General features: G+C 42.6%; 1 protein-coding gene across 4 annotated transcripts; it reads right to left on the reverse strand.

Moving 5' to 3' along the window:
* tdrd6a (tudor domain containing 6a) lies at positions 1 to 27,894 on the reverse strand. Of its 4 annotated transcripts, none has more exons than XM_074615329.1 (19): positions 27,382 to 27,894; positions 23,552 to 23,630; positions 17,111 to 22,703; positions 16,749 to 16,828; positions 16,571 to 16,630; positions 16,424 to 16,469; positions 15,622 to 15,698; positions 15,384 to 15,438; positions 14,960 to 15,027; positions 13,840 to 14,872; positions 13,548 to 13,654; positions 11,724 to 11,775; positions 9,917 to 9,975; positions 9,688 to 9,742; positions 9,462 to 9,514; positions 9,308 to 9,371; positions 9,081 to 9,148; positions 5,520 to 5,577; positions 1 to 571 (listed from the first exon to the last, which is right to left on the reverse strand). In XM_074615329.1, exons 3-19 carry the CDS (start codon positions 22,671 to 22,673, stop codon positions 480 to 482), a joined length of 7,590 nt encoding a protein of 2,529 aa, XP_074471430.1. In that variant the 5' UTR covers positions 22,674 to 22,703; positions 23,552 to 23,630; positions 27,382 to 27,894; the 3' UTR covers positions 1 to 479. The 4 variants fall into 4 exon arrangements, with proteins under 4 accessions (XP_074471430.1, XP_074471433.1, XP_074471429.1 ...); XM_074615332.1 differs by having other exon boundaries at positions 13,575 to 13,654; positions 27,382 to 27,892; XM_074615328.1 differs by having other exon boundaries at positions 9,917 to 9,978; positions 27,382 to 27,892.
* Positions 27,895 to 27,973: the final 79 nt, after the last annotated feature.

The following is a 27,973-nucleotide window of genomic DNA, read 5'->3' on the forward strand; positions in this document are numbered from 1 at the left end:
TAGATCTGTAATGATATTTATTGCGCCATAACATAACATAAATATATATCTTCAACGCATGTAATCACACAAAACGGGTTTGAAAACTGCTGCATTTCACATCAACCATTCACAGCAGCTTTTTAGAGCTTTTTCAACAAAACATTCAGTACTTTCTAAAGAATGATGTGGCAGTTTATCAGAACAGATCATCTGTAACAGAACAGATAACACTGGGCCAGCACATGGATGCTATTATTACTCTACAAAGGCACTTCTAACCAGAGGGTGGTATTCAATAGGAACAATGAAATGAGACCACTGGGCCAAAGGATAAAGATGAGCTGCCAGGTCAATCCAACAAATCAAAACTGTCAGAGAGCGATTAAGAGAACAAACACAGAAAAAGAAAAAAACTGAACTTGAACCAGTTGTAACTTAAAGCATTTTGAGCTAATAAATGGATCTGATAAAAGGCAAATGAAGTTAACAGAAGGTGGTTACTCCTCTGGCTGCCGCTCAACAAGCAGAAGATCATCAGAACTATCGTTGATTATCAGAGAGAGATGAGTTATCCTCGACAGCTGGGCCTCTGGAAACAAAAGGGAGGAACAGAAATAAAGTTATTTGGTTTCACATGCAACACATTATCACTGATCGCACACAACGGCTGTATTCCAAAGCGCCTACTACATACTACTGAGGAACGCAGTATGCAGTATACAGTACATACTGCGTTCCTCAGTAGTATGTAGTATGAAACTGTTAAAGCCATTTATATTGCAGTGTGCTCAGCCAGGCTTTACCTAGAAACCAGCTCTTAAAGCACTGGACAAAAAAAACTAACTTGTACCACTATTAGGGATGTCACGATACCAGAAATCTAGTAGTCGATACCAATACCAGTAAGTTTCCACGATTCTCAATACCCAATTCCATACCACGGTAAAAAAAACAAAAAAAAACAACAACAATAAATCCCATGTACTGTAATTCAACATGCACTCTTTTATTAAAAACATTTGAACATTACAAAAAACAGAGGAATGTAGCCTTTAAGTAATAAATACAAATAATTGACCCATTTTGTTCATTTTGGCGTATCAGCGGCATGCTATCAATCGATAGTCAGATGACGGACGCTACATACTGACCGTGAACGCATCTGGTCCGTCAGCTCAGAGTAGCAGGAGTAGGAGTAGGAGGCAGAGGATTTGTTGTCGAAGTGAAAAGCAAACGCACCTATTTGGCAATATTTCAGGTTTAATCCCAACGCTATAAGGGAACCATAATGTTAATGAGGTAATCGCTGCGGGGTGGATGGAGCTGTCACAGCCGGTGTGCACGGAGCAGCGGCGCCAGGTAGACCCCCGCAGCGGAGCGCCGCATCAAAAGCTCTACCGGAGAGGCCAGACACACCGCCACCCGACGGTAAAGATCAGAGTCAGCGCTCTGCACATGTTGACCGTCATCTTTTCACCGGTCACACCGGTGTTGTCACAAGTTTATTAACCGGTGGGAAAATGTTCCTTACTGTCACATCCCTACCAACGACCATTACAGGCATCGTACGGTACCGTCGGTACTGTAGAAAAAGAGTACCGTCACTTTTTTAGAATTTTGGCATCAACTTCGTACCGACGTATCGGTTCTCGTGACATCCTTAACCACTATTACAATATCATCATAAAACACAACTTTGATTTGTTTTTATTGTGTTTGTTTAAGGTACTGCGGGTTTAGCTCCACCACCACTTAAACTATTTATTCTAACAGCTCATTGTGAAGTGAGACAAACAGGATCATCAACGAGGGGAGACAGGAAATATTAAACATTGCTCGACAAAATTAACTCAAACTGTTTTTTCAGCTACAGCACCTAAACAGTGGACTGATCTCCCTCCAGATATTAGGGTGATGTTTAAAAGCAGCAGGGATCTCTCTGCCCCGTCAGAGGCTGCTCCTTCCCTCGCCACTTCCTGCTGCTCTGTAGCCCCAGTCTGTGAGCGTGACTGGCCAGCTCTCTAGCGAGCTACGCCCGCGGGCAATTGTGGAGCAGATAGTGACAGGTTCCCGTTTTTAAACACACCATCTGTCAACAAGGGAGTAAAAGCCTCTCATCTACCGATCGGTCTCTAGAGAGCTCCAGCCAGCTCATAGCGGTCTGTGAGCGTGACCGCCCGGCTGGCGAGGTAGCGACACCAGCAGGCGCTATAGCTAGCTGTCACGGCAGTTTGTGGAGCTTCTAAACTCTGAAACGGAGCAAATGTTCGATTCACCATCTTACAACTGACAATATTCAAAATCTAGACAGCTGATTTCTCCCCTCAAAAATGTCCAGCGGTGAATTTAGTGATGAAATAGCTACGAAAACTGTAAAAAAAACGAGCCGTTTTTGTCTGCTGTTGTGACCATAGATTGTACCGTTCCAGCGCTTGGCATTGTGGGATACAGTAGGAGAGGTAGACTGGTCCGATGCACACTGGAGATTTATTCCAAATCAGTACGACATCTGGGTACTTTTGGCATATTGTAGTTTTTGCTTTTGTTTGCATACTACATTTTAGCCAAATCAGTACGTACTACTAGTATAGTATGAGGTTGTGCTACTAGTATAGTATGAGGTTGTGCTACTAGTATAGTATGAGGTTGTACTACTAGTATAGTATGAGGTTGTACTACTAGTATAGTATGAGGTTGTGCTACTAGTATAGTATGAGGTTGTGCTACTAGTATAGTATGAGGTTGTACTAGTATAGTATGAGGTTGTGCTACTAGTATAGTATGAGGTTGTACTACTAGTATAGTATGAGGTTGTGCTACTAGCATAGTATGAGGTTGTACTACTAGTATAGTATGAGGTTGTGCTAGTAGTGTAGTATGAGGTTGTACTACTAGTGTAGTATGAGGTTGTACTACTAGTGTAGTATGAGGTTGTGCTAGTAGTGTAGTATGAGGTTGTACTACTAGTGTAGTATGAGGTTGTGCTACTAGTGTAGTATGAGGTTGTGCTAGTAGTGTAGTATGAGGTTGTACTACTAGTGTAGTATGAGGTTGTACTACTAGTGTAGTATGAGGTTGTGCTACTAGTATAGTATGAGGTTGTACTACTAGTATAGTATGAAGTTGTACTACTAGTATAGTATGAGGTTGTACTACTAGTATAGTATGAGGTTGTGCTAGTAGTGTAGTATGAGGTTGTACTACTAGTGTAGTATGAGGTTGTACTACTAGTGTAGTATGAGGTTGTGCTAGTAGTGTAGTATGAGGTTGTACTACTAGTATAGTATGAGGTTGTGCTACTAGTATAGTATGAGGTTGTGCTACTAGTATAGTATGAGGTTGTACTACTAGTATAGTATGAGGTTGTACTACTAGTATAGTATGAGGTTGTACTACTAGTATAGTATGAGGTTGTACTACTAGTATAGTATGAGGTTGTACTACTAGTATAGTATGAGGTTGTACTACTAGTGTAGTATGAGGTTGTGCTAGTAGTGTAGTATGAGGTTGTACTACTAGTATAGTATGAGGTTGAACTACTAGTGTAGTATGAGGTTGTACTACTAGTATAGTATGAGGTTGTACTACTAGTATAGTATGAAGTTGTACTACTAGTGTAGTATGAGGTTGTGCTAGTAGTGTAGTATGAGGTTGTACTACTAGTATAGTATGAGGTTGTACTAGTAGTGTAGTATGAGGTTGTACTACAAGTATAGTATGAGGTTGTACTACTAGTGTAGTATGAGGTTGTGCTAGTAGTGTAGTATGAGGTTGTACTACTAGTATAGTATGAAGTTGTACTACTAGTATAGTATGAGGTTGTACTACTAGTGTAGTATGAGGTTGTGCCAGTAGTGTAGTATGAGGTTGTACTACTAGTATAGTATGAGGTTTCGAAAACAGCCAACATCCTGTAAAGGAAAAGTACTGGAGTAATGGAGATTACAATGACCAATAGGGAGTGGTGCTTTATACCCAGAGAGCAGCTGATGATGATTTTGATGAAGAGTGGGTTGAGGTTTCAATGGAAAGCATAAAGATGTGCTTTAGACTCACATTCTTTAAATCTATTATTTTCTTTGATGTAGGGCTGTAACCGAACTTTCCAAGCTTCATTCATAACATTGACAAAAAAAGTCTAAATTCTCTGATTCCAGCTTCTTAAATGTGAATATTTTCAGGTTTCTTTACTCCTCTATGGCACTAAACTGAATATCTTTGAGTTGTTGACAAGACATTTGAGGACGTCATCTTGGGCTTTGGGAAACACTGATCGTCATTTTTCACCATTTTATAAACCAAATAACTAATCGATTAAATCGAGAAAATAACCAACAGATTAATCAACAATGAAAATAATCATTAGTTCCAGCCCTAGTTGCTGTTAGTTAACTGTCGAGGAAGGTTGTGGAGACTTGGAGTGGAGATATGTTTGGTGTTCTGCTCTGATGCAAGATGTACAATTGGGAAATGTCTCACTGTTCCTTTAATTGCAGAAGACCGTTAAAGGACAATGATTATCATACTGAAGGGCACACCAGTTAATTTAGCAGGCAGACACTTTCCCAGTAAAAGTCTCCACCGTACATTTAGTTTAGTTCAGCAGGTTGTCAGCTGTGTGTCTGCCCGGCGTAACGACACTCTGTCTGTCTGGATTAACGATAGCGATTGGCCTACAAACAGTGTGTGTGTTTGTGCTACGTTAGCAGCTGCTAGCATTGCCGGTGGCTCCGTGCCCGCTGTAGCCACACACACATACGCTCTGTCAGCGGGGCGTAACTTCAGCGTGTTTGCAACCGACTGTGTTGTTGGTGGCGTTCTAGCTGTGAACGTAGGTGTAGCAGACAGTGTGTGTACGGTTTATTTGTCGGTGAATAATTGCTACGAGGCTACAACTCCTTCGCTCAAGCGAGCTATAGACGGGAGCCAACTTCCTGTATCTGTAACGCCGGTTCAGACTCTCTTAAGGTGGACCAGCTTTTCTCCTTCAAGTGACGAGTTTTTCTCAGCTTTTTAGTTAATTATTAATATTTCTTTTACACGTTTTAACCGATAGCGTTAATCGGTTAAAATGCTTAATGTCGGTTAACGGTTAAATGGTTAATTATTAACATTCCTACTTAAGGGCTAAGGATGATTTTATTTTTATTACATAAAATAACATAAATACATTTTTAAAAATGCTGTTTATTTCACAAAATAATGTATTAGTATTTACAAATGACCAATATTGTAAGTTGTTTATTGTTGTTATTTCCTACTTTGTTGTGCTGTAGCCTACAGACAGTTAATAGCAGCTGGGGCAGTGTGGGCGGGGCATCAGGGCCACTGTGGCCGTAGGGCTGACGTTCTTCAGAAGGGCATCAGAGCCACACAGAGGGAACACGAAGGCCGTGGCCATCGTAGCCGCCGGTGAACTTCCTGCCCTGTTCGGTATAGCCCTACTTTGATGTATCCCACTAGTACTTCATGCTAAAATTTCACCCGAGAGGTTCATTTTCACCAAAACTGATAGAATTATTAATAGCATCACTTACCAAAGCTGTCATCAGCAGAAGATGACATTTCTCTCTCAAGCACACCATCGCTGAAATCCTAGAAAAACCATCAACAAATTCAGAACTTAGAAAAGGAGTGCATTGGGATCTGATGTTTACATGGCATCTGTGAGCAGTTGGGTCTATTTACTCACCACCTCAAGCAACTGTGTTCTGTACCAACAAAGAATGTTCAGATACCTGGATAACATGCCACAGTATCCTGGTTTCTAGCAGTATACCAGGTAGCATATCCAGAGGCCTGTACTACGAAGCCAGTTCAACATCCCCAGGGTATCTTCTCCTTATCTGGCTTCACTGACCCTAACAACAGAGATCACGCTAAACGGTCCTACGACGCTGGTTATCAACTCAGTAAATCAACCCAGGGTTTCCCAGTCTGGCTGTGAGCGCGTTCACATGAACGGGGAGTAGAGGTGTCTGCTGCATGTGACCAATCACAGACATGGACAAGACTACGGACTTACAGACAGACAGGCAGAGTGGCACATTTTACAACAAACTATGTTAGACAAATACGAAGAAGTGAAACACTTAATCCAGACTGGATTAGCTGCCAAATGCAGGAAGAACAGCCGGCAAAAGAAAAAATTGACGATGTGTGAATGTGTAAATTAACAGATTTATTCATTTAACGGAACACTCAAAAGTCAGATAAAGTCGTCTTTGACAAAGTTGTGGCGTGTTTGACTATTTCAGCCTTCTGTCAGCGTCTCCGGCGGTGTGAAACGGACTTGAGAGCAAGTAAAAAAAATTAATATAAAAACATAATACTAAGCAGTAAACACCCACAACACACAGCCAGCTGCATCTGTCAGTTTAAACTGTGTTGTTTTTAGTCTGGATTATGACTGTAACTTCATACGATACGTGCACCGAGCTCTGATTGGTCAGTAGGAGGTGCTTTTACACGAGTTGATCTCTCATATGGAACATAACCTACCTCGCTAACCGCAAATCCAGCTTTGTAATATAGGCCCCTGGACCTCTCAAAGCCAGGATAAGGTTTTATCCAGGTTTCTGAAACCAGGATATTGTGTTTACCTGTGCAACACATTCCCAGAATACTCTTAAAACACGAATAACCTGCATGACCAGCAGTGATGGTGATTTCAGCATTCCAACTTTTCATTCTTGACTATGTCAAACATTTTGGATTGAGTATTCATTCATTATACTGAAACAACCCAGGCGGTGCAGTGAGGTGTACTGTGTAGGTCGTGCCTCACTGGAGTGAGTTGAAACCTTTTGCTGGTTGATATTTGTTTGACATCTACTGCACTGCTGGCCATGTAAGCACACAATGTTTCTGTTAGGCAGGGCACTTGAGATTTTTACACAGCCTATAATGTGCAACGTGCACTGCAAACACTGACAAATACCCAATATAAGCCTAATTTCTAGTACATCCTTAGCGCCTAATCAACAGTATGTAATGTCAGGTAGTCTACAGCTACAGAATACCTGTGATTAATACACGTTTCACCTCCAGACACACTCTGTCCATAAGACCAAGGTTCAACACCTTAAAAGAGAAAGTCGCCACTTTTTATGTGGATGTCCAATCAGTGTTGATGGTAAATGTAGTCCATTGAAGCAATGAATTCCTGTGTGCTATATTGGCCGAGAAAACTGCAGTTCTCCAGCTGCAAAATCTGTTGTTCTTCCGTACCCCAGTGACCTGACAGTGACCTGACAGTGACCTGACAGTGACGTACTTGGAATACAAAAAACTGTGCTACTTCAGCTTTGGTAGCGATGGGGCGCAATGCCGCTCAAAAACCTTCTCTTTGCCTGTGTTACGTTTCCAACAGTGCAAATGGTATCCCAGTGCAGTGCAGAGGATGTTATGGAGGAGGATTTTTACAGTGTAAGTTTCTAGTGTTTTGGCTGACTCTGATATTCAGGACACGGTTGGCGGGGACCCTCCGGAACCTGAGCTGCCGAGAGCTAACACCGACTGGTGGAGCCTTTGCTCAGATTGCCCTCCGATGCCAACAGAAACGGAATCGTTCTGCTGTAATGGATGTCAGATCCCAGAGACAGGTAGCGGTGTGTTTTCCTTCTCACTGGGACAGAGGTGTGCTGGAGACCTCCTTCAGGATCCTGCAGATAAACTGGAAAACACATCCAAGACCAGCAGGACCATTTTGAGGTGATTATTGTCACTGGATTTTGCTAATTTAATGGTCTGCCTGCAAAAAGGAGTGAGAGATACAGCGAGAGGAATAAAAACGTGTAGAGCCGGCATATTTTCACATTTTACTCGATGAATTAATGATTTATTTTGACCAAACCTAGAATTGCTTATTGTTGGAACAGTGGAAAGACTAATGGACTAATAGTTTTGGTGAGTTTTATTTTGTTTCTGTCCAGTTTGAATGAAATATGTTTCATGATTTAGCCTGTCTTATGCCGGGATCAAACTACACGATATCGGCCGTCGTAGGGGATCGGGAACGATAAATGAGTGTCGTGTGCGAAAATCGATCCTCTTATCTCATGTAGTGCGTCATAGTACACGACAACCGACGCCACGTCTGGGACGCCCCACGACACCCCGAGGAAAAGTCTAGCCTGTCAGAATGTTTCGTCTCGACACGCCTAGTTTGACATCTCCAACGACGTGTTCCTTTGCGTTGACCAATCAGGTGATCTCTCCAGCACGCAGTCAGGTCACTTGGTAATAAAGAAACATGGAGAAAAGGAGGAGGGATGCCGAGTTTGCTGCCATCAGGTGGGACAACCAAACTGACGAAAAATTAATTGAGTTATGGCAACTGTACCCCTGGCTATTCGACATTTCGTCGAGGGAGTACCATGACATGAACCATGTCAAAAAAGACAAATGTTGGCGAGAAATAGCGGAAGCACTTCATCAAATAGGTGAGTAGATATGTTATGATATGATAGCTATGCCGGCATATCCCCAGTCCTAATTGCGGGAATATGCTAAATTATTATTACCCAAGCATTGACAGTTTCTTCAACCGCCTCCCCGATGACGTCTGAACTCGCACATGATCGTGGAATACGACACAGTACGATACGATACAGTCACCCGACCAAGACACTGCAAGAGTTTATGGCGCTGTGATGGTTAGATCTGACATGGTGACCATCGTCAAAGACAAAAATATCGTGTAGTCTGATCCCGGCATTAGTTCGGTGTAAGAGAGAATCTTGAATTCAGAAGGTGTACAGTTGTATTTTTCTTTTTAAATGTAAGAATATTTCCTTTATTGATGTTTCGTGAGTTTATTTTGTGTATTTACCAGACGTAACGAACTAGCCGCTCACACGCAATGCATCCTGGTTCATGTAGGCACAGCCAGCACGGCTCCGCAGCAGGAGAGATCAGCTTTCTCGGTCGATATAACACGCACTGGTGAACTTACTTCTTCAGTGGACTACATTTACCATCAGCACTGATTGGACTTCCACATAAAAGGTGGCGAAATTTCCCTTGAAGTATCAAAGTTATCTATGAATTAAACCACCAAAAGGCCTCATCTTCTTCCCTGAATGCAAAACAGTTACCTCGTTTGGATAGGGGGGTGTATGCACCAGCTGCTCCATCTCCTCCCTTTCAGCTTCTCGTGGTGGATCTGAAATAACAAAGAGGAATCTGTACAATCAGACTTACAACCCAGCAGAATATGGTCCATTTCTGCAGTGAATCAATAGAATTACATTTACTCTCAAACATGCTTGTTCTTGTGAACATCAAGATCAGTGTGGACTTATTTGGCCATCGAGTGTGATACCTCTGCAGTCGTCTCTCAGACAGATCTCTCTGACAAGACAAGTCACCTCTTCAACCAGGTCGCTCTAAAAGACAATAAAGACGGCATCCACCTGTCAGTGATGTGATGTTTTGGTGTTTCATTTGAGTTAATTGTGTTGATTGATGCCCATTACCAAATGTGGACAGGGGACTGTGAAGGCTTGTGGCTCGTGGTCAGATGGCAGAGCTGCAAATACAAAGGCAGGTGACATAAATATCCTGTGTCGCAATGTTTTTAATGAACTGTTACCCAAAATAAAATATACTATAAGGAATGCAGAATGATCCAAGAGGAAGAGAGACGTGTTCACTTCACCTATCCAGTCTGACATACAAACAATCAAGATGGTAGCAACAAACCAAAATGTTCATCTTCGTGAAGAGCCGAGATCTCGTCTTCAGTCACAGAGTTATTCTAAAACAAGAGCACATCACCAATCACAGAGACTCCAGAGCTTCCCGAACACAGACCAGCTCAAATGAAAACAATCGTCAAAGTAAATCAGACATTATTAATGTTGATACTAAATATTGCTTCAAACTGCATTAAAAATGATTTTCATTTGACAGAAATTGGGTTTTACCTTACCTTGTTATGCATGGCCTCATCCTGTAGGGAAAGGTCTCCTGTTTCATTCTCTGAGGGAGCTTCTGTGAAGACAATCACAATCACACTCCATATCTACATGCACATAAATGGTAAATGGACTTGCATTTATATGGCGCTTTTCTAGTCTTCCGACCACTCAAAGCTCTTTACATTACATGTCAGCATTCACCCATTCACACACACATTCACACACTGATGGCAGAGGCTGCTAAGGTGCCAACTTTGCCCATCAGGATCTAATCTAAATACTCATTCACACACCGATGGCTATGCCTTCGAAAGCAATTTGGGGTTAAGTGTCTTGCTCAAGGACACATCGACATGTGACTCGGAGCAGCCGGGGATCGAACCACTGAGCTTTCGATTGGTGGACAACCTGTCTACCCTCTGAGCCACAACCGCCCTGTGTAAAGTTATAAAGACATAACAAGGCTGCTGAATGAGAGAGGCATCCACTGATACAATACATGGAAACACACCGTGTTAATAATAAGCCGACCACCTCACCGTACCGCCAGCTGTGATCTGTGATCTGTTTTTAAAGTCATGCGTTGGCGGAGGTCTGCGCTCTCCGAGTGCAATTCTAGTTTTAAATTTGTGAACAATACAAAGATCAATTAAACGGATACTATATATCACACTGTATGTAATGTGAACAAACAACAGGATATAAACAGTGACTTGTCTGGACCGAGAAGACCAATCATGGATGATGAGTAGCTTTGGAGCTAGTGGTAGTAACCAGTAGTCTGTGTAAGGGGCCATACACATGCACGTTTATTGCAGCCATCCATTGCTGTTAATGTAGACGCACGGCAGGCGCAATCAAGCATGGGAGCGACGCCGACACGCAAACGCTCCCAAGGACCTATTTTTCAGGACGCAAGGGTTGCGCCCCTAGATGAACACAGTTCAACTTTTGGAACACTGCAGCGTGCACAGCACGTCATGTGACGAGAAACAACCAATCACAGCCAGCAGATATCTATCTACAGGGTCTGAAATTAGCACCCGTTGTCAGGTGAATTGTTGGCAGTGGCAGATAAAATCATCAGGCCACCCGCCACTTCGGCAGGCCCATTGTCCCGTTGTCCCGCGGCCGAAAAAAATATGATCGTTGAGGATGACAATTAATTTTGGACGAGAGTTGAAAGAAAAATACCTGTTACATTAGAATGAACGGTGATGAAAATGACTGAACGTTTTGTGTAGCGCACCGTTGTTATTAAAGCTCCATGACAACAGAAACACACACAAGCATGCACACTGTATGCACCCGATCCGTCCCGCACGTACACACACACAGAGGATAGAGGATAGGAGGGACCTGCAGCGGGTGGCGAGGATGGCAGAAAAAGTGATTGGGACCACATTACCCCCCCCTCAGTGACCTTTACGCTGGGCGGCTCCGCAAGAAAGCCAGCTGTATTTCTAAAGACCCCACCCACCCTGGACATGGACTGTTTACTCCCCTTCCCTCCTGAAGGAGATACAGGACAATTAAAACACACACAAACAGACTACGGAATATGTTTTACCCAAGGGCAGTCAAGTGTTTTAGCGGGTCATTGTCGTGACATAAACCCCTTCAGGGCGATGCGGCAGGGCGATGCAAGACCCCTCCGCTTTGCATTGGGGTGCCGCATCGCCCTGAAGGGGTTTATGTCACAACAATGACCTCTCTGTACATTATCCCTTACATATTAACCTTGTAACCCAAGCCTGCAGTATTTATTATTGACCATCTTATTGTGTATAATGTTATGTTGTGTTAGATGTGACTCACCAGTTAATTGTTGCGGAAGCTCCCTACGAGGAAGCAGTGATTCATTTTGGACCTAAAATGTGAGAAATTGCACCATTTTAATGTAAAGAAAACAAGACAGACAATTTCAGTCAAGCAAATTGACTGTACTGATTAGAGGCTTTTATTCTTCTTATACCTGCTTCCCAGTTAATGTAACTCAAAGCTTTCTCCATGTTTACATGTTGTCTTAATAAACTCAGTATAACGTACATTAACACAGCACCACCTCTGTCAGTTCAACAGAGTCACGTCACACTCGCTCTTCTTTAACTAACATGAGTTTTCATTCACTAATTAATTTACAGTCCTTTCACTTTTTGGTTTTTCCTGATCGATATTACAGCAGGGCTCGAAATGCCAAGTGCATATGCACGGTAGTGTGCATGAAATCTGAGATGTGCACATAACTGTCAGCTCTACGTGCACCGGTGCATGTGACTTGGTACAGGAAACCTGTTGTGCGGGGCTGCCAGGCCCGTGCACTGACCGCGAGACTCATGCAAATCAAACTTTTCACATGTCTATTTTCTCACGCAATGAAAAACTAATTTAGAACGGATGACATTGTGGCGTCAAGAGCACAGCACAGCACAGCACAGCACAGCACAGCACAGCACAGCACAGCACAGCACAGCACAGCACAGCACAGCACAGCAGCAGTACCGTGTATAACCCAGTCATGCCAGCCACCGCTTGGATTTTGATGCTCGTTTATTCGTGCCGTTACGGTACCGGAACTTGGAGCGTCCAACAAGAAAGACTCATTACAGCAATAATTTATTACACATCATATATTAAATATGTGACGTCAACAAAAATGTCGTAATGTGATAAAAAAAAAATAATTCCATATTAGGTTTGCTGAGAAGCACAATGGATGTCTGCTCAAAATGTTCCTATGACCATTTAACATCTGAAGTAATATCACTGTACATTATTGTACAGGAAAAGTCAGCTCTGATGATATTGTAACACATTGAAACTGTCCTCAGTTTTAAACTTTCTTAAATGAAATGAATGTCTTCCCAGAGATGGGAAGATCGAGATCATGGGTTTCATAATGAACTGAAAATATTTTTACACTTCAATCTCAGCAGTTGGGGGATCCCCTCGTGGGACCAGCTCTAGGTCGGCTTAGAAAGGCCCAGGGTGAAGGTGGCTTGCGGCGCCAACCGAGAGCTTTACAGCACCCCGTCTCATTTACCATGCTTTGTGGTAGTGAACTTTTTGCCGTGTCATCACCATTCATATCTATACATCCAATGCGTGTATGATCAGCCTAAATTGTTTACAAAAAGTTCTTCATAGATCTAGCCTCTTAATTACGGTCTCAAAGTGCACCAGAACGATACATTTACCTTGGCCTAGTTTTATATATATTTTAATAAAGATTTAATACCTTCAATGTTGTTTACATTTTTCACCGTGGTATCAAAAATGGTATTGAATATCAGTTTTTTTCAAGGTAGTGTGGTGAAGTTAGAAATTCCAGTATTGTGACAACACTAGTTCTGATACTGCATGCCAACAGGTAGTTACTGTAGTTTGTCAATGTACTGATGGAATTAGTGCTGTAGAAATGGACATTATGCTGATTTTACCTTGTGAGCCATTGTTGTTGGCCACTAGTAATTTCACCCCCCTCAATGTTTTTGTTTTTTAACCTGGCCTGTATTAGCGACCAGCCTTTATTTGTTCACGGTGGCCACAGTTATTATTTGAATGCCATCTTTTATATAGTCATTTGTGGTATTCACCTCTGAATACCTTCCTAAGTTTAAATTAAGTCAGAGTTCTACCCACCCTGAAACTCATTTTGATGCAAATTACCATTTCCTCTGCTGTCATACTGCTGAGACAATCATCTCTTGCACTGGTGACTTCACCGTCATCACGTGGCTCATTTGGATCTGCAGGGCAAAAGAAAAATAAGACAAATCATTGATAAGACAGTACACACTAAGAAATAATGCTGCAACCACTGTCCACTACTATAAAGCAGTTCTGTGAGAAGATTGATAACTATCATGGTGATCACACTGCATGTCGGGCACATTGTGTTCCTGTTCATTAAGTAGCCAATGAAGTCTGATACCTATGCAGACATCTGTCAAGCAGGTCTCTTCAAAAGAACAAGTCATCTCCTCCTCGACGACAAAACAGGTCGCCTCCTCCTCGACGACAGAACCGGTCGCTTCCTCCTCGTGGACAGAACAGGTCGCCCCCTCCTCGACAGAACCGGTCGCCTCCTCCTCGACAGAACCGGTCGCCTCCTCCTTGATGACAGAACAGGTCGCCTCCTCCTCGACAACAAAACAGTTTGCCTCCTCCTCGACAGAACCGGTCGCCTCCTCCTCGACATAACCGGTTGCCTCCTCCTCGATGACAGAACAGGTCGCCTCCTCCTCGATGACAGAACAGGTCGCCTCCTCCTCGACAACAAAACAGTTTGCCTCCTCCTCGACAGAACCGGTCGCCTCCTCCTCGACAGGACCGGTTGCCTCCTCTTCGACAGAACCGGTTGCCTCCTCTTCGACACAACCTGTCGCCTCCTCTTCAAAAGAACCGGTCGCCTCCTCTTCAAACGAACAGGTCTTGTTCTCTTCAAAAGAACAGGTCGCCTCCTCTTCAAAAGAACCGGTTGCCTCCTCTTCAAACGAACAGGTCTTGTCCTCTTCAAACGAACAGGTCTTGTCCTCTTCAAACGAAAAAGTCTTGTCCTCTTCAAACGAACAGGTCTTGTCCTCTTCAAACGAAAAAGTCTTGTCCTCTTCAAACGAACAGGTCTTGTCCTCTTCAAACGAAAAAGTCTTGTCCTCTTCAAACGAACAGGTCTTGACCTCTTCAAAAGAACAGGTCGCCTCCTCTTCAAAAGAACCAGTTGCCTCCTCTTCAAACGAACAGGTCTTGTCCTCTTCAAAAGAATAGGTCGCCTCCTCTTCAAAAGAACAGGTCGCCTCTTCCTCAACGGAACGGGTCGCCGCCTCGTCCTCAACCAAACAGGTCACCTCTTCTTCAACAGAACAAGTCGCCGCCGCCTCCTCAACAAAACAGTCTGCTACCTCCTCAGCAGAACAGGTCGCTGCCTCCTCCTCAACAGAACAGGTCGCCTCTTCAACCCGGTCACCCTGAGCAACAATAAAGACAAAATTCACATGTCAGACGTGACAACTTTTGCAATTTGATTTCAGAGTTGTATGGATCAAATCCTTTACCAAATCTTGAGAGGGAGCTGTGCAGGTCTGTGGCTCACTGGCTGCTGTGTCAGAATCAGCTAGCAGGGCTGCAGATACAAAGACAGATATTTAGATACACAACAAATGTGTTGCCTAAAGTTTTCTGAGTGTCCCCATGCTTAAGAAGAAATGGCAGATACACCAAGAAGCCTCTTCACTAGCACAACTTAAATTAAATGATTTGCATGGTTTCATTAGACTAAAAATGACCCCTCCTACCACTGTGTTTTGCACTACAGTCCTAACTATTTGTTCCAAATAGGGCTCATGTTTGACTTTCTCCATTTGTATAGCACATAAAGTATGTCCACAGAGATGCCAAATCAAAATGAATTGGAGAGCCTAAAAGGTGTTTAAACCAACAATTCAATTTGGCAAATATTCTGAGATGATGTCATTAAACCTGAATATGCATCCTTGTGATGAGCCATGGTCTCCTGTCCAGTCCTCAAGTCATTCTGAAACAGAACAGATTATCAATCACTGACCTGCACGCTATGTCAATGATGTCTGGTAAAACTGTCATACACAGGTACTCAAATTAGTCATCTGCACGGACTATGATTATTTACTCTGCACAAGAAGAACAAAAAGTACGGGGAAAAAACACCATCCAAAATACTGTTTTTCCATAACATTACCTCATAATGTGTGGTAACACATGGCACCTCCTTTGGGACACCATCCTCAGTGGCAATTTCCTGCTCTGTACGAGTATCTATGAAGATGATCACAATCACAAAATACAGTACTTTCAGAACACACTGTATTACACATTACATTTATTTTAGCTATCCAAATTTATTTCCACCTGCAATACCTTTTTACTAGGACTGTCAAAGTTAACAAAGCAACTATAACGCAACTTGCGATTTTACAATTGTAGCGGTCTCAGTTTTAAAGCTAGAGTGAAGATTGTTGAGGGGGAGGTTAAAAAACGCTTAAAATTTACGCTAAACTTTGGCGAGGAAAAACTGGCATGGCCATTTTCAAAGAGGTCCCTTGACCTCTGACCTCAAGATATGTGAATGAAAATGGGTTCTATGGGTACCCACGAGTCTCCCCTTTACAGACATCCCCACTTTATGATAATCACATGCAGTTTGGGGCAAGTCATAGTCAAGTCAGCACACTGACACACTGACAGCTGTTGTTGCCTGTTGGGCTGCAGTTTGCCATGTTATGATTCGAGCATATTGTTTTATGCTAAATGCAGTACCTGTGAGGGTTTCTGGACAATATCTGTCATTGTTTTGTGTTGTTAATTGATTTACAATAATAAATATATACATACATTTGCATAAAGCAGCATATTCGCCACTCCCATGTTGATAAGAGTATTAAATACTTGACAAATCTCCTTTGAAGGTACATTTTAAAACAGATACAAAATGTGCAATTAATTTGTGATTAATCACGATTAAGGAATAAGGAATCCCTCACCAAACGCAGGAAGAACACAAGAGGGCAGCGTCAATTCAGTCTTTATCTACAAGATGAGAAAACACAAATAAAACCAAGGGAAGAGGAAAAAAAATATTTTATGTCCTTTTATGTACAGTGTGTAGCGATACAGACAGCTTCATGTACCTGCTTGAAGTCTTCAGAAATGTTATGCTCCTCCCTGGGACGAAAAGCTTCACGGGAAACCTTTAGAAAAACACAGCACCCAATTAGATTTCATCAAGTCTATTTACCCATATGTACTCAAGTCGGTATATACACTTTCACAAGTTCTATTTGCAAAAGTCCCTGTCACACAATTTACCATTTTCACTGTTGTCATACTGGTAAGAGAATTATGCCTTGCAATGGTAACCTTGCTGTCATCTTTTGCCTCAGTTGGACCTGGAAATACAAAGAAAAAAACAAAAACAAATGTCATTTTATTAACTTCACACAATCACTGACCACAGCTTGACAACAGGTGACCATTAGTTGTGAGCTGACCCAACTTTACAAGCAAATCAAAATGCTTTGAAACTGTTTACTTGTCACATAGTTACTTTCCATATTAAACACGATTTCCTTATATTAATTTACTTTTAGCTGCTTATTTGATGGGCAGGAAATGCACTATGTTGTTACTAAATCAGAAACAAAGATGAAAGAGATTAATATGTTGCTTACCAGTAAAATGAATGATGTCAAAGCTGCTTTCCATGCTGTCGGTATGAACCTCTCCTGGCAGAGACTCCAAGTCAGTCGTTGCGATCTCTGACTCCACCATGGCCTCCCTAGGGTTCTCATCCAATGGAGAATTTAAGTCATGCGGCCCAATAATGTCCATCACTGAAAACTCCTCTTCTTCAGTGCTTTTGTGGGTTTCTACCGCACTCTTGTCATAGCTCAAGTCCAATATACCTTGGTCACCTTTGTTATCAAGTGGAGATAACATGGTTTCATCAATGCCACTATCACATGGCAAAATATCTGCGTGGGGGTCAACAAGCTTGCCAGTGCTATGCTTTTCACTGTGGTCTCTCTTAGGGTGAATACAGGCATCAGCAGTATCCATATCTTGGCCTACGGGATACTCTAGTTGATCCTCGGGTAGTGCAGTCTCTTTCCCAGTTGAGTCACATTGCAGTGGTGTCTCTGCAGGTTCATTTTCCTCAGTGGAGCTCTTCCACCAGGTTTTCAGTGCCTCATTTATCACCTGGCCCTCACATTCCATCCGCACAAAGCATTTGACTTTTCCTTCTTCTCTTGTTACTTTGGTGACAGTCAGTTGTAACGCTTTGTCTGTTGTAAGCGCTGACAGTTCATCTACTGCACCACTGTCCCAGTATCCACATGAAGCATCAAAGCCTTCAAGCTCGCACAAAAATGCCTGTGGAGGAGTATCAATCAGGTCAGGGGGCATTTCCCTCACATCTGTAACATTGACTTGGGACTTGTTTCCATAGTCCACAAAGAGAACAGACAGCTCATCTCCATCTTTGTCAATGACCTCTGCGCGGTACCAAAAATCATCGTCTGAAAAGAGAGCAATACATGGCCTTCCAGGGGAGAGAGAGCCTGGGTCAATAGGTTTGCGATCGGCTGCATCCCCCACTTCTGAGACACTTGATGTTATCTTATCAAGCTCTTCTGAGTCTGCAGGCTGACTCCAAAAGGTCTGAGCATTATTTACAGCTGTGATGTAGACCTCTAACTTGTGTCCCTCTAAAAACTCTTGTTGGTGGTAACATAGAGAGCAGGAGTTCAGTAGCGATCTCTCTGAGTTCTCTGGCACGTTCCTGATGTCAGAGTTCTGGGTAGGTTGTTCCTTGGCTTGTTCAAGTTTCTCAGTTGAGCATCTGGTAGGTACTTTACACGTGATATTTACACCACGGTCTTCAAGATGGACTTCCCATGCAGATCCCAACTGCCTGATAAAGTGGCATTTGAGCACCTTTTCTCCAACACCACCAATGTCCTCTTTGAAAGCTGACACTACTTCCGGATCAAGCACTTCCTCTTTTCCAATACTTGCAGCTTCGCTCAGAATGCAGTGTATGCTGTACATGGGAAGCTGCAAGAAAGACTTCTGGAGTCTGCCCATCTCGGAAATTGGCATCATTGCTGTATTTCCAAAATCAACAAACTCAACAAGAGCCATCGTTTTGCCGTGGATCTCTCTTACAACTGCTCGATACCATGAGGAATCATCTGCAAACTCCGCTTGAACAAGGTCACCTGGATGCACGTCTTTGACGTCGTTGGTTTGGGGGGTGGATTTGGGATCATTAAGTTTTTCCACAAGGGAGAATATTCCATCCTCCTCTCTGACAAGTTGCACATAGAAACTCAATGGGCTGTTGCAGTGCGAGACGTAAACATCTTCTTCCATGTCTGATGTGATAGAATTTGACGGCAGGTCTGCAAGTTTAGGGAATTTTTCAGCATTGCTTTCCTTCGCAGATTCTGTGTCAGGTGATTTGGACTTGAGCTGTTCAATTTCTGTGGGAAGACTTTTTCTTGATTTGAAATAGGCACCTGCTGGCTCAGAACCATTTCCTGTATTACTTGGTGTCCCTGTACATGACTGCCTTTGGTGTGGAGGTATGTAGAGCTCTAACGGAGCAGCTCTGACCTTCTGACCATTTTCACAAACATTGCGCAAAGGCATGGAATGGCGGCATGAATCTGCAGGCTGCAGATTCATGCCGCCATTCCTCATTTGACGTGCTGGTTTTGTGGCAGAGACATCTGTGTGGATTGTTTGCGTGTGATTTCCCATTTCTGCAGCTTGTTTTGGGACAACTTTTAGTGTCTTTTGGGCATGATTTGCTGAAGCCTCAAGTGCTCTCCGACCCTGGTGGACAACATTCTCTTCTGTGTGCATCTCGATCTGAAACATCTTCTTGATCTTTGAATTAATCTGAGTGTTTCCATGATACAGCTCAACCAGCAGTTTCCCATCAGGTTCTCGGGCCACTACTAGTGCTCGAAATTTACATTCCGTTGCACTTGTCTCAAACCAGCGGTTCACCTCACTGGGAACATCGACAGGTACATCAGAGAGACTACACACAACTGCTTGCACAGGCACAGACATGATGTCATTAGCCTCTCTGGGAACTGGAAACAAGTCGGATTCCTCCACTTCAATAGTGTCACCATAATCCACAAAGTGAACCAGAATTGCTGGCTTTGTGGCCTTGATCTGTCCCCTATACCACTGCCCATCAGTGTACTTCGCGAAGCACAAAGTTCCAAAAACTGTTGGGAGCTTGACAGTCTCAAGCTGATGACAAAGATTGCTTACTTTGGTCTTGAGATCGTTTATCACATCAGCGTTCCTCTCGAGGTGGCAGTAGAACTGACTGACATTGTTCACACATGTCACTGTGACCTGTTCCTCTGTTCCAGTTTTGACATTGTGCGTTGAGTAGTAGTATGTGTCGAGACGGAAAGGTGGCCCAGCAGCATTCTTTGGAGGTGCACCCTTGACTAGATTGACCATACTGGTGCAGACACTCTCGAAGGGAGTTTCTAGATCCACAACATTGAAAAGAATCTTCTGCTCACTGTACATGACTGCATATATGGTGCACTTCAAAATCACGAAGTTGGATGCCGCAGTTTCCACAAAGCTGTGGAACCTTGCTACTGCTTCTTCATTCCACTCATTTAAGGCAGACGTAGGGTCAACAGGGTTTAACAGACTGCATCGAAAAGCTTGGCCTTGCAGAGCAAGGAACTGTGAGCTGATCCTCCTCAGGTTGTAAAGGGAGACGGTCTCCGTTTGGCCATAGTCAACAAACAGCACATCCACATCAGGTGTTTCATGTTTGTGGATTACAATGGCCCTGTACCACATTCCATTATCAGGGTGGCGAGCAACGCAAGCTGTTTCCACATTGGGCTGAAACTCACTGCCTGCGTAATGAGCCTGCAGGTCATGCATGAGCAATTTCAAGTGCCCTGCATTTTGTACTAGTTGGCACCAGAAGTCATTTGGACTTTCGATGTAGGACACACTGACATCAAGGACACTTCCAGTGGGAAACATGTGCTCCTTGAATGTAAGAATTCTTTTTTCATTGCCGGCAGGGCCAATTGTCTTTAGGGTTGTCTCGAAAGGCATTCCTTTGTCCACGTGTACACCTGAGAGCCTGGCATCAGGAAATTGTGGCAGAATGGCAGGTCGTGTGGTCATTTTGGCTTTGGGTTGTCTCTGTGTCTCAGCCCTTTCAGCAAGGCCAGAACTACACATCAGTGTACCAAGATCTCTTTCTCCCTGTGCTTTAGGATCTGTTAGTTGGACAACATAGCCCTCGTCATATTTTGCCGTCACGTGTACAGTCAGTACTTTATCTGTGACTGCTTTGATGAAAAAGTCACAGGCACTTCGACTCCATCTCCCATCTTTTGGCCTGACACCTGCCAGGGTGCATTTCAGTGAAAGACATGGCAGCTTTTTCAACTCATCAGGAAGGGTCCTGATGTTACTCCTGTCAACCACTTCGGTGTTTCCATAATCAACAAAGAACACCTTGATTTGTGTTTCAGCAACTTCAGCCACAGTTGCTCGATAGAACTCGCCATCTTCTGCCTTAGCAGCACAGTAGAGCCCAACAGTTGGATTTCTCACCACATGTTTATTCACTGACTCTTTGTACAGATGGTAGATACTATCCATCAGTTCATCCAACTCATTTGCATAGTTCTGTGTTTGGATCCAAAACTCTGATGGGTCAAGTACGTGCTGGACAACTGCCACATGTGAGGAGTTGAGAGGGAGGTCTCCAGCTGGCAACTTCGCTACTATTCCTTTCCCTTCTTTTTCCTCTACACCATTCCCAGGAGTTATCATCTTTCTTTGATTGCTTTCTTGCTGAGCTGGAGGCTTGCGGCTGTATGCAGTAGTGCGGATCGCATAATCTCCAAGTGTTTTTTCCCCCTCGCTCTCCTTGGAACCAAACAGGTTGTTAATGTTTGCATTTTCAGCTCCATAGAGCGTGACATAGTGAACGCCCTCAGAGATGCTTTGGTACTCAAATTTGGCAATCACTATCTTGTGCAGAAGAAGGGACCTGAGATAGTCGATCTGGCTGGTTGTCCATCCAACCCCTTTGTCAATGATTCCATGGAGGGAACAGATGTAAGTCACAACGGGCATCCTGAAGAACTCTGAAGCCAGTGGTCTTACATTCTGGACTTGAACAAACTGTTTTGTTCCAAAGTCAACATTCAAAACTTCCACCACTTTGTTGGATGGACATACCTGTTGTAGAACAGAGCGGTACCACCTGCCATCACTTCCTCTTGCAGCGCACGGAAACCCAATCATTTCTGGACCTACAATGCAGTTGGTCATTCTGCCCTCACAGCGCTGTGTGATTTGCCCTGAGAGGTTCTTCAACTCTTGTGAGAAGACCTTCAGCTGGCAAAAGATCCGCTGCGGATTTGTCACCTCTGTGACTATGACGGTCTCCACAGTTCCTGCTGGCAGCTCTGGGTACATGTAGAGCTCTTTCTTGTGCAGTCGATCACCTGCTGCCATGGAGATCTGAGTCTCTGGAGACACTTCAGCGCCACTCTGGGACTGCAGTGACATAAGGACAAAGTCCTGAAACAGATCTGGAGACAGCCTCTTGGCAATTCCCATCTCATACATTTGCTTGGATATGCAAGGGATGTGGAGGAGAAATGTTCTGTGCGCCACCAGTACATCTTGCACCTGTCCCTTCACAGTCTTCCCAGAGAGAGATTTCAGAAATTCGAGAGCCACTGGAGACCATCTGTTCTCAGGCGAGAGTGGTAACACATTAGCCAGCAGGCAAAATTCCACTTCGGGTGGCAGGTCGAAGTTCTTCTTCTTACCCCATGCCAACTTACTTGTGGTGGTGCTACATGTCCTCCCTTTGTCAAAGAGAAACACACTGTATTTCGGGCCATTTCTTGAGACTATGCGGGACCTGTACCAAGATCCATCTATCTGAGCCAAACACTGGTCACCAGGATTTCCTTCAAACTCTTGAAATGTGTTTCCAGGAGATTGAATGTCTTTGGCAAGGCACTCATAATCTGCCGTCCTCTCCTGGCTAAATTTCCCCCAGAACTCCACAAGCACACAAAGGGGATGCAAGTGGACCCTGGTAATGAGAATTGTTACATCTGACCCTCGTGTAGGGAGTCCTAGGATTGAAGACATTTTGGCAGTTTCATGAATTCCAGCTACCCATGATTCGTCACCTCTCATCAACACAGCCGCGTGAGCACTGGATGTTATCTGAAAAAATATGCACACAAAAAAACACACACATTAAATACAACATTGCCACCCCTAGAATTATTGTTCCCCTGCATTTTAGAAGACAGATCACAATTAGGGCTGCAATTAACAATTTTCATTACCAATTAATTTGCAGATTATCTCCTCAATAACTCATTTGATCAATAAAATTTTAAATGTAATAAGCCCAAAATTATGACATCAAATTGTTTGTTATATCCAACGAACACTCCAAAACCTAAGGATATTTAGTTTACCATCACATACAAAAAAGCAGCAATCCTCATAATTGTGAAGGTGTAAAAAGCAAAGGTTTGATATTTTTGGTATAACAATCTTTCTGTCCATCCACTAATCGATTAATCAACTAATTGTTCAGCTCTAACCACAATAGCCTTGTTTTAAGAGACATATTTAAGGGTTTAGAACATTCCCTTGTGTCATCTTTCAGTGTAATTCTCGAGGGGAAAAAAAAGATATAACATTGGAAAAAATGTTTTAAATGTGGTTTATGATTCAATGGCTTATGTGCTTAAAGCATCAGAATAGTTTGAATGCAGGTAAAAATACAAAAATGATCTACTGTTTACAACCCTCACTCCTTAAAAAGCTAATTTAGGGACTCTGGTACTATTCAAAGGCATCGGCTATTGGCGATCAGTCTGACCATCGTCTATCGGCACAACCCTACTTACAACTGAGGAAAACAATCCTCCATCTCAGAGGCTGCTAAGTAAACACTAGAATTAAGCTGTTTACATTACAAAACATTCTACCAGGAATGTGCATATATGTAACTGGCCAATCCATTGCAGCAAATGCTACCATATTGTCAAAATACTCACTGCGTCTCTGCTGTGTTCTGATGTTCACTGGATGACTGAGCTTGCACAAATCTTGCTGAGAGCAGATGCAGTGGGAAATCTGAAAACACGTAAAAAACAGGAACTCACATTGACGCATTTACAGATTAATTGCACTTATCACTTTATATTTTCCATGCATGTATTATGCAATCAATAATTTAGAATAACTACTTTGTCTTTAAAATATGCTATCTAGGTAAATTAATAGGAAAAGAAAGTATTAAGAATTTCTCATTATTGAGTGATTAAATAAAATGATTGGAATAGGATATTTTCTTACGGGGAGACACTCCAGGTTAATAGGGAAAACGTTTTAACTAATAGGTATCACCATGAAACTTTCCCAATTGATTACTTACATTTAGGAAATTATTTTTTGTTTTACAAGTTTTCTGAAATGTTTTGTTTAAATATTCGCATGAGGCATTATCTTATTAAATATGTGCTAATTTGCATACATTTCCAGGACAGAAATCTGAACACTGGGAAAAGCCAGGTTCAAAATTCTTGTTTCATTTTGCTGACATATTAGAGTCAAAGGTTTTTACAGAGGGAATTTTGGATCTCTTTTTATCACTCCATAACTCAGAAAATACTGTCAACAGCCATAAAAAAAAAAAAATCCATTTCCGCCACGATTTTAGGAATTAAATGTTGTATAAATCAGGCTGTGAATGATTATGAACAAACTGCTTCCCCGGTTCCCCTTAGGTGTCTAAGGCCCATATGAAGTTTTAGAGAAAAAAGCATTAGAATATCAGCTATTTTTTATATTTTTTCACTTTGATTTTCAAAATAAAGAGTTGGAGGAATAAGAGTTACTTACAATTAGGTCTGCAACAACTAATGAATTTAAATCGGTTATAAAAATAGTTGGCATCAAATTTCATCATCGATTAGTTGGGTCTGGCACGGTCACACATGTGCGACATTAACATTCAGCTCTCGTTCACTTCCGTTCTATATGAGCGAAGGGGTGAAAAAACATTTGCTTCCAGTTGCAAAGCTAATTCACATCTTCTGATTCACGTAGAGAACTCTACGGCAAATATCGCCTCAGCATGTGATGGTTACTCGCCTGCATTCACGTATGTGTGAGTGTGGCCGTGCCGGCACGGTCTGTGTGTAGCTCACGTGGTTAATTACAGGAAATGACGCTGCCTCATCATCGCTGGGGAAAGCATTTGAAAAGTGGCGGAGGCAGAGACTAACGATACAGCAGAGAAAAGTGCAGAGGCAAACGCACAATTACAGGTTCCAATTTAAAAAAACCTAACTGACAAAAATACCTTCTGTCTGTTTTCTTTCCATTTTGTGATGGATCAATATAGCTAACGACCGGCTACATTGATCCATCACAAAGCGGAGAGAAACCAGATGCAAGGCATTTCTGTCTTACATTTTTAAATTAACCTGTAATCGTGCCTTGACCATCAAAACGTATGCAAATCAGCAGGAGACAGCAGATTTAGCTGACGCAAATGAATAGGGCTATCCTTGACCAAAGAAATTCTTAGTCAACTAACACTCATACGATTTTTTCGACAAATCTATGTCTATGTTAACCGTCCTTGGGTTTCTTGAAAGGCGCTATATAAATCCAAGTTATGGTGATGGGTGGTGGAAGCGGCTCGCGGCTTCGCTGAGTAAGGGCTCGCTGTGCCGTCACTCCCTGCGGGAAGGGCTGGTCCGCTGCTCCGGGTGCGACTGTCAACCGGGGAGGACTGTCCTCAGTGTGTCAGCGGTCTGTGGCGATGTGCAACCCAGACGTCTTGAAACACAGACCCGTCTCGTTTACCATGATGCTTTGTGGGTGTGACAACCAAAGTGTTTATGATTAAAGTGTTTACTAGAACACAGTGATGGAAGATACACTCAGATCTTTTACTTAAGTAAATACCACAGTGTAAAAATACTATGCTACAGGTAAATGTCCTACATTCAAAATGTTACTCAAGTACAAAAGTATTAGCATCAAAATATACCAAAAGTAAAAGTAGCCTACTCATTATGCAGAATGGCCCATTTCACAATATTATATATTATGGTATATCATTGTAATATAATTATTGATGCATTAATGTGTTCATCACTTCAATGTTGCAGCTGGTAAAGGTGCTCATTTTAACCACAATGCATAATAATGATATACTACTTAATAAAACACAGTTTATTAGTTGATTGTTATTTAGTGTTAAGTATCTGAATCTGCACATAGCTAGTATTGAATATTGTCAACTAAATAATTAATTGAAGTAAAAAGTACAACATTTCCCTCTGAGATGTAGTGGAGTAAAAGTGGGCTATAAAGTTAAGTAAAATAGAAATACTCAAGTAAAGTACAAGTACCTCAAAACTATACTCAAGTACAGTACTTGAGTAGCCTACGGTCCACCACTGCTAGAGCACAAAATTGTTTACAAGAGCACAAGATCTAGTCTCTTAATTTTGCTTTCAAAGTGCACCAGATTGATGCATTTAACTTTAAAATGTACAACATTTTCTTCCAGGGGAGGACACCCCAAGGTCAGGATGATGGCACCAACTCCAACTCATTTTGAGCCAGGAAAAACACTGATAACGTTATGGAGCTTTGGAATATTTCACGCCATTAGTCAGACAGTCTTAAAGTGAATCCTTCATTTCTTCACAACAGAAGTCACATTTCCCATTTATTCTTATTGCATGTCCACTTATTTAAAAAAATAATAATAATATTGTAGTAAAAGCATTTTTTATGCAAAACATTTTCAAGATGTGAGGTACCATCGTGACACATCACCAAGGTAAAAAGGCAAGAAAGAAAAGTAAAAGCATAGTTGTTAGCTTCAGCTCTACTTACATAGACAACCAGCCCAGTGAATACATAGAGGAGCTGGTATATGGAGTTATGTGTTTCTGGATACCAGACAGAGGTAACATTATGCATTAAGGGTGATATGGTGTGGTGTGTCTCTGGATATCAGACAGAGGGAACATTATGTTTTAATGGTGATATGGTGTGGTGTGTCTCTTGATACCAGACAGAGGTAACATGTATTAAGGGTGATATGGTGTGGTGTGTCTCTGGATATCAGACAGAGGGAACATTATGTTTTAATGGTGATATGGTGTGGTGTGTCTCTTGATACCAGACAGAGGTAACATGCATTAAGGGTGATATGGTGTGGTGTGCCTCTGGATACCAGACAGAGGTAACATGTATTAAGGGTGATATGGTTTGGTGTGTCTCTGGATAGCAGACAGAGGGAACATGCATTAAGGGTGATATGGTGTGGTGTGTCTCTGGATACCAGACAGAGGTAACATGTATTAAGGGTGATATGGTGTGGTGTGTCTCTGGATAGCAGACAGAGGGAACATTATGCATTAAGGGTGAATAGATGAGAGACCAACTCATCATAACAGAATGGCCAATTAGTTTGCTAGAAACTACTAATTTAGGTTTGAGCTGTTTGGTTTAATTCAGTTTTATAATCAAACACAGTTTAAAGTTTTTCCAGAACAATAAACACAAAACTCCACAGTTTGCTGAGCTCAACTTTGTCCCAACAAGGGTCTGGGTTTAGTTTCATGATAGCTAGCTAGCTAACGGCACATTCACATGGAGAATAGTTCACGTTCACCACGTTAGCAGCTGCCGGTAACACACTTAAGCCCCGCTGATCGGTAGATGACATGACAGGTGCTAAGCTAAGCTAAGCTAAGCTAAGCTAAGCTAAGCTAACTGTAAGCACATTAGCATGGTGACTGATTCACACAGAGCGGTACCGAGCAGTGAGGAGATCAGTTGGCACAAAATAACTCACCCGGGTTACTGGAGGAGATCCTGCCGGGTCTTCTTAAACACACGACGATGGTGGTAGCACCGGTTTACCGAATTCACCTCGCACAGCCGCACACAGCCGCAGTGACGCTCACCTTATTCACACCGCCAAAACGTTTAGCATATAAGCTAATGTTAGCTAATGTTAGCTAGCCAGTGTCGGTCCAGTCCCGGAGGGTTGGTTCAGATCAGAGGGTTGGTTCAGGTGTTCACGGTTGTGACCGATGATCCGTTCAACCGCTTCACAAGGTATTTAGCGGAGCCACAAATTCAACTAAACTCCACAGCAAACGGTCGTTAGTAACGGACGTTAGTAACGGTTAGTCAGTAACGGACGTTAGTTAGTAACGGTTAGTTAGTAACGGTTAGTCAGTGTAGCTAAAGTCGGCTAACGAGCGTTAGCTCAACAACACGCGCGTGCCGAACGCTCGTGAACTTTATTTCCCCTAGTTTTTTTTTGTTTTTTTCCTCCTTGACCCGGAACTGTCGTTGACCTCTGTCACTCACACGGTACCACTAGTACATGCACACACTCAACTTCATTTAACAATTCAATCTATACGCTGCGAGTTTTA

Source organism: Sebastes fasciatus, chromosome 18 (genome assembly GCF_043250625.1).
Source record: "Sebastes fasciatus isolate fSebFas1 chromosome 18, fSebFas1.pri, whole genome shotgun sequence".
NCBI lineage: Eukaryota > Metazoa > Chordata > Actinopteri > Perciformes > Sebastidae > Sebastes > Sebastes fasciatus.

Coding starts and splice junctions, on each gene's coding strand:
- tdrd6a (XM_074615328.1), bottom strand. CDS start 22,673: ATGAGAGGTGACGAATCATGGGTAGCTGGAATTCATGAAACTGCCAAA. Junction 15,028..15,383: donor TCACAAGGATGCATATTCAG/GTTTAATGACAT, acceptor TTGTATCTGCAG/CCCTGCTAGCTGATTCTGAC. Junction 11,776..13,547: donor GCATCAAAATGAGTTTCAGG/GTGGGTAGAACT, acceptor CTCACATTTTAG/GTCCAAAATGAATCACTGCT.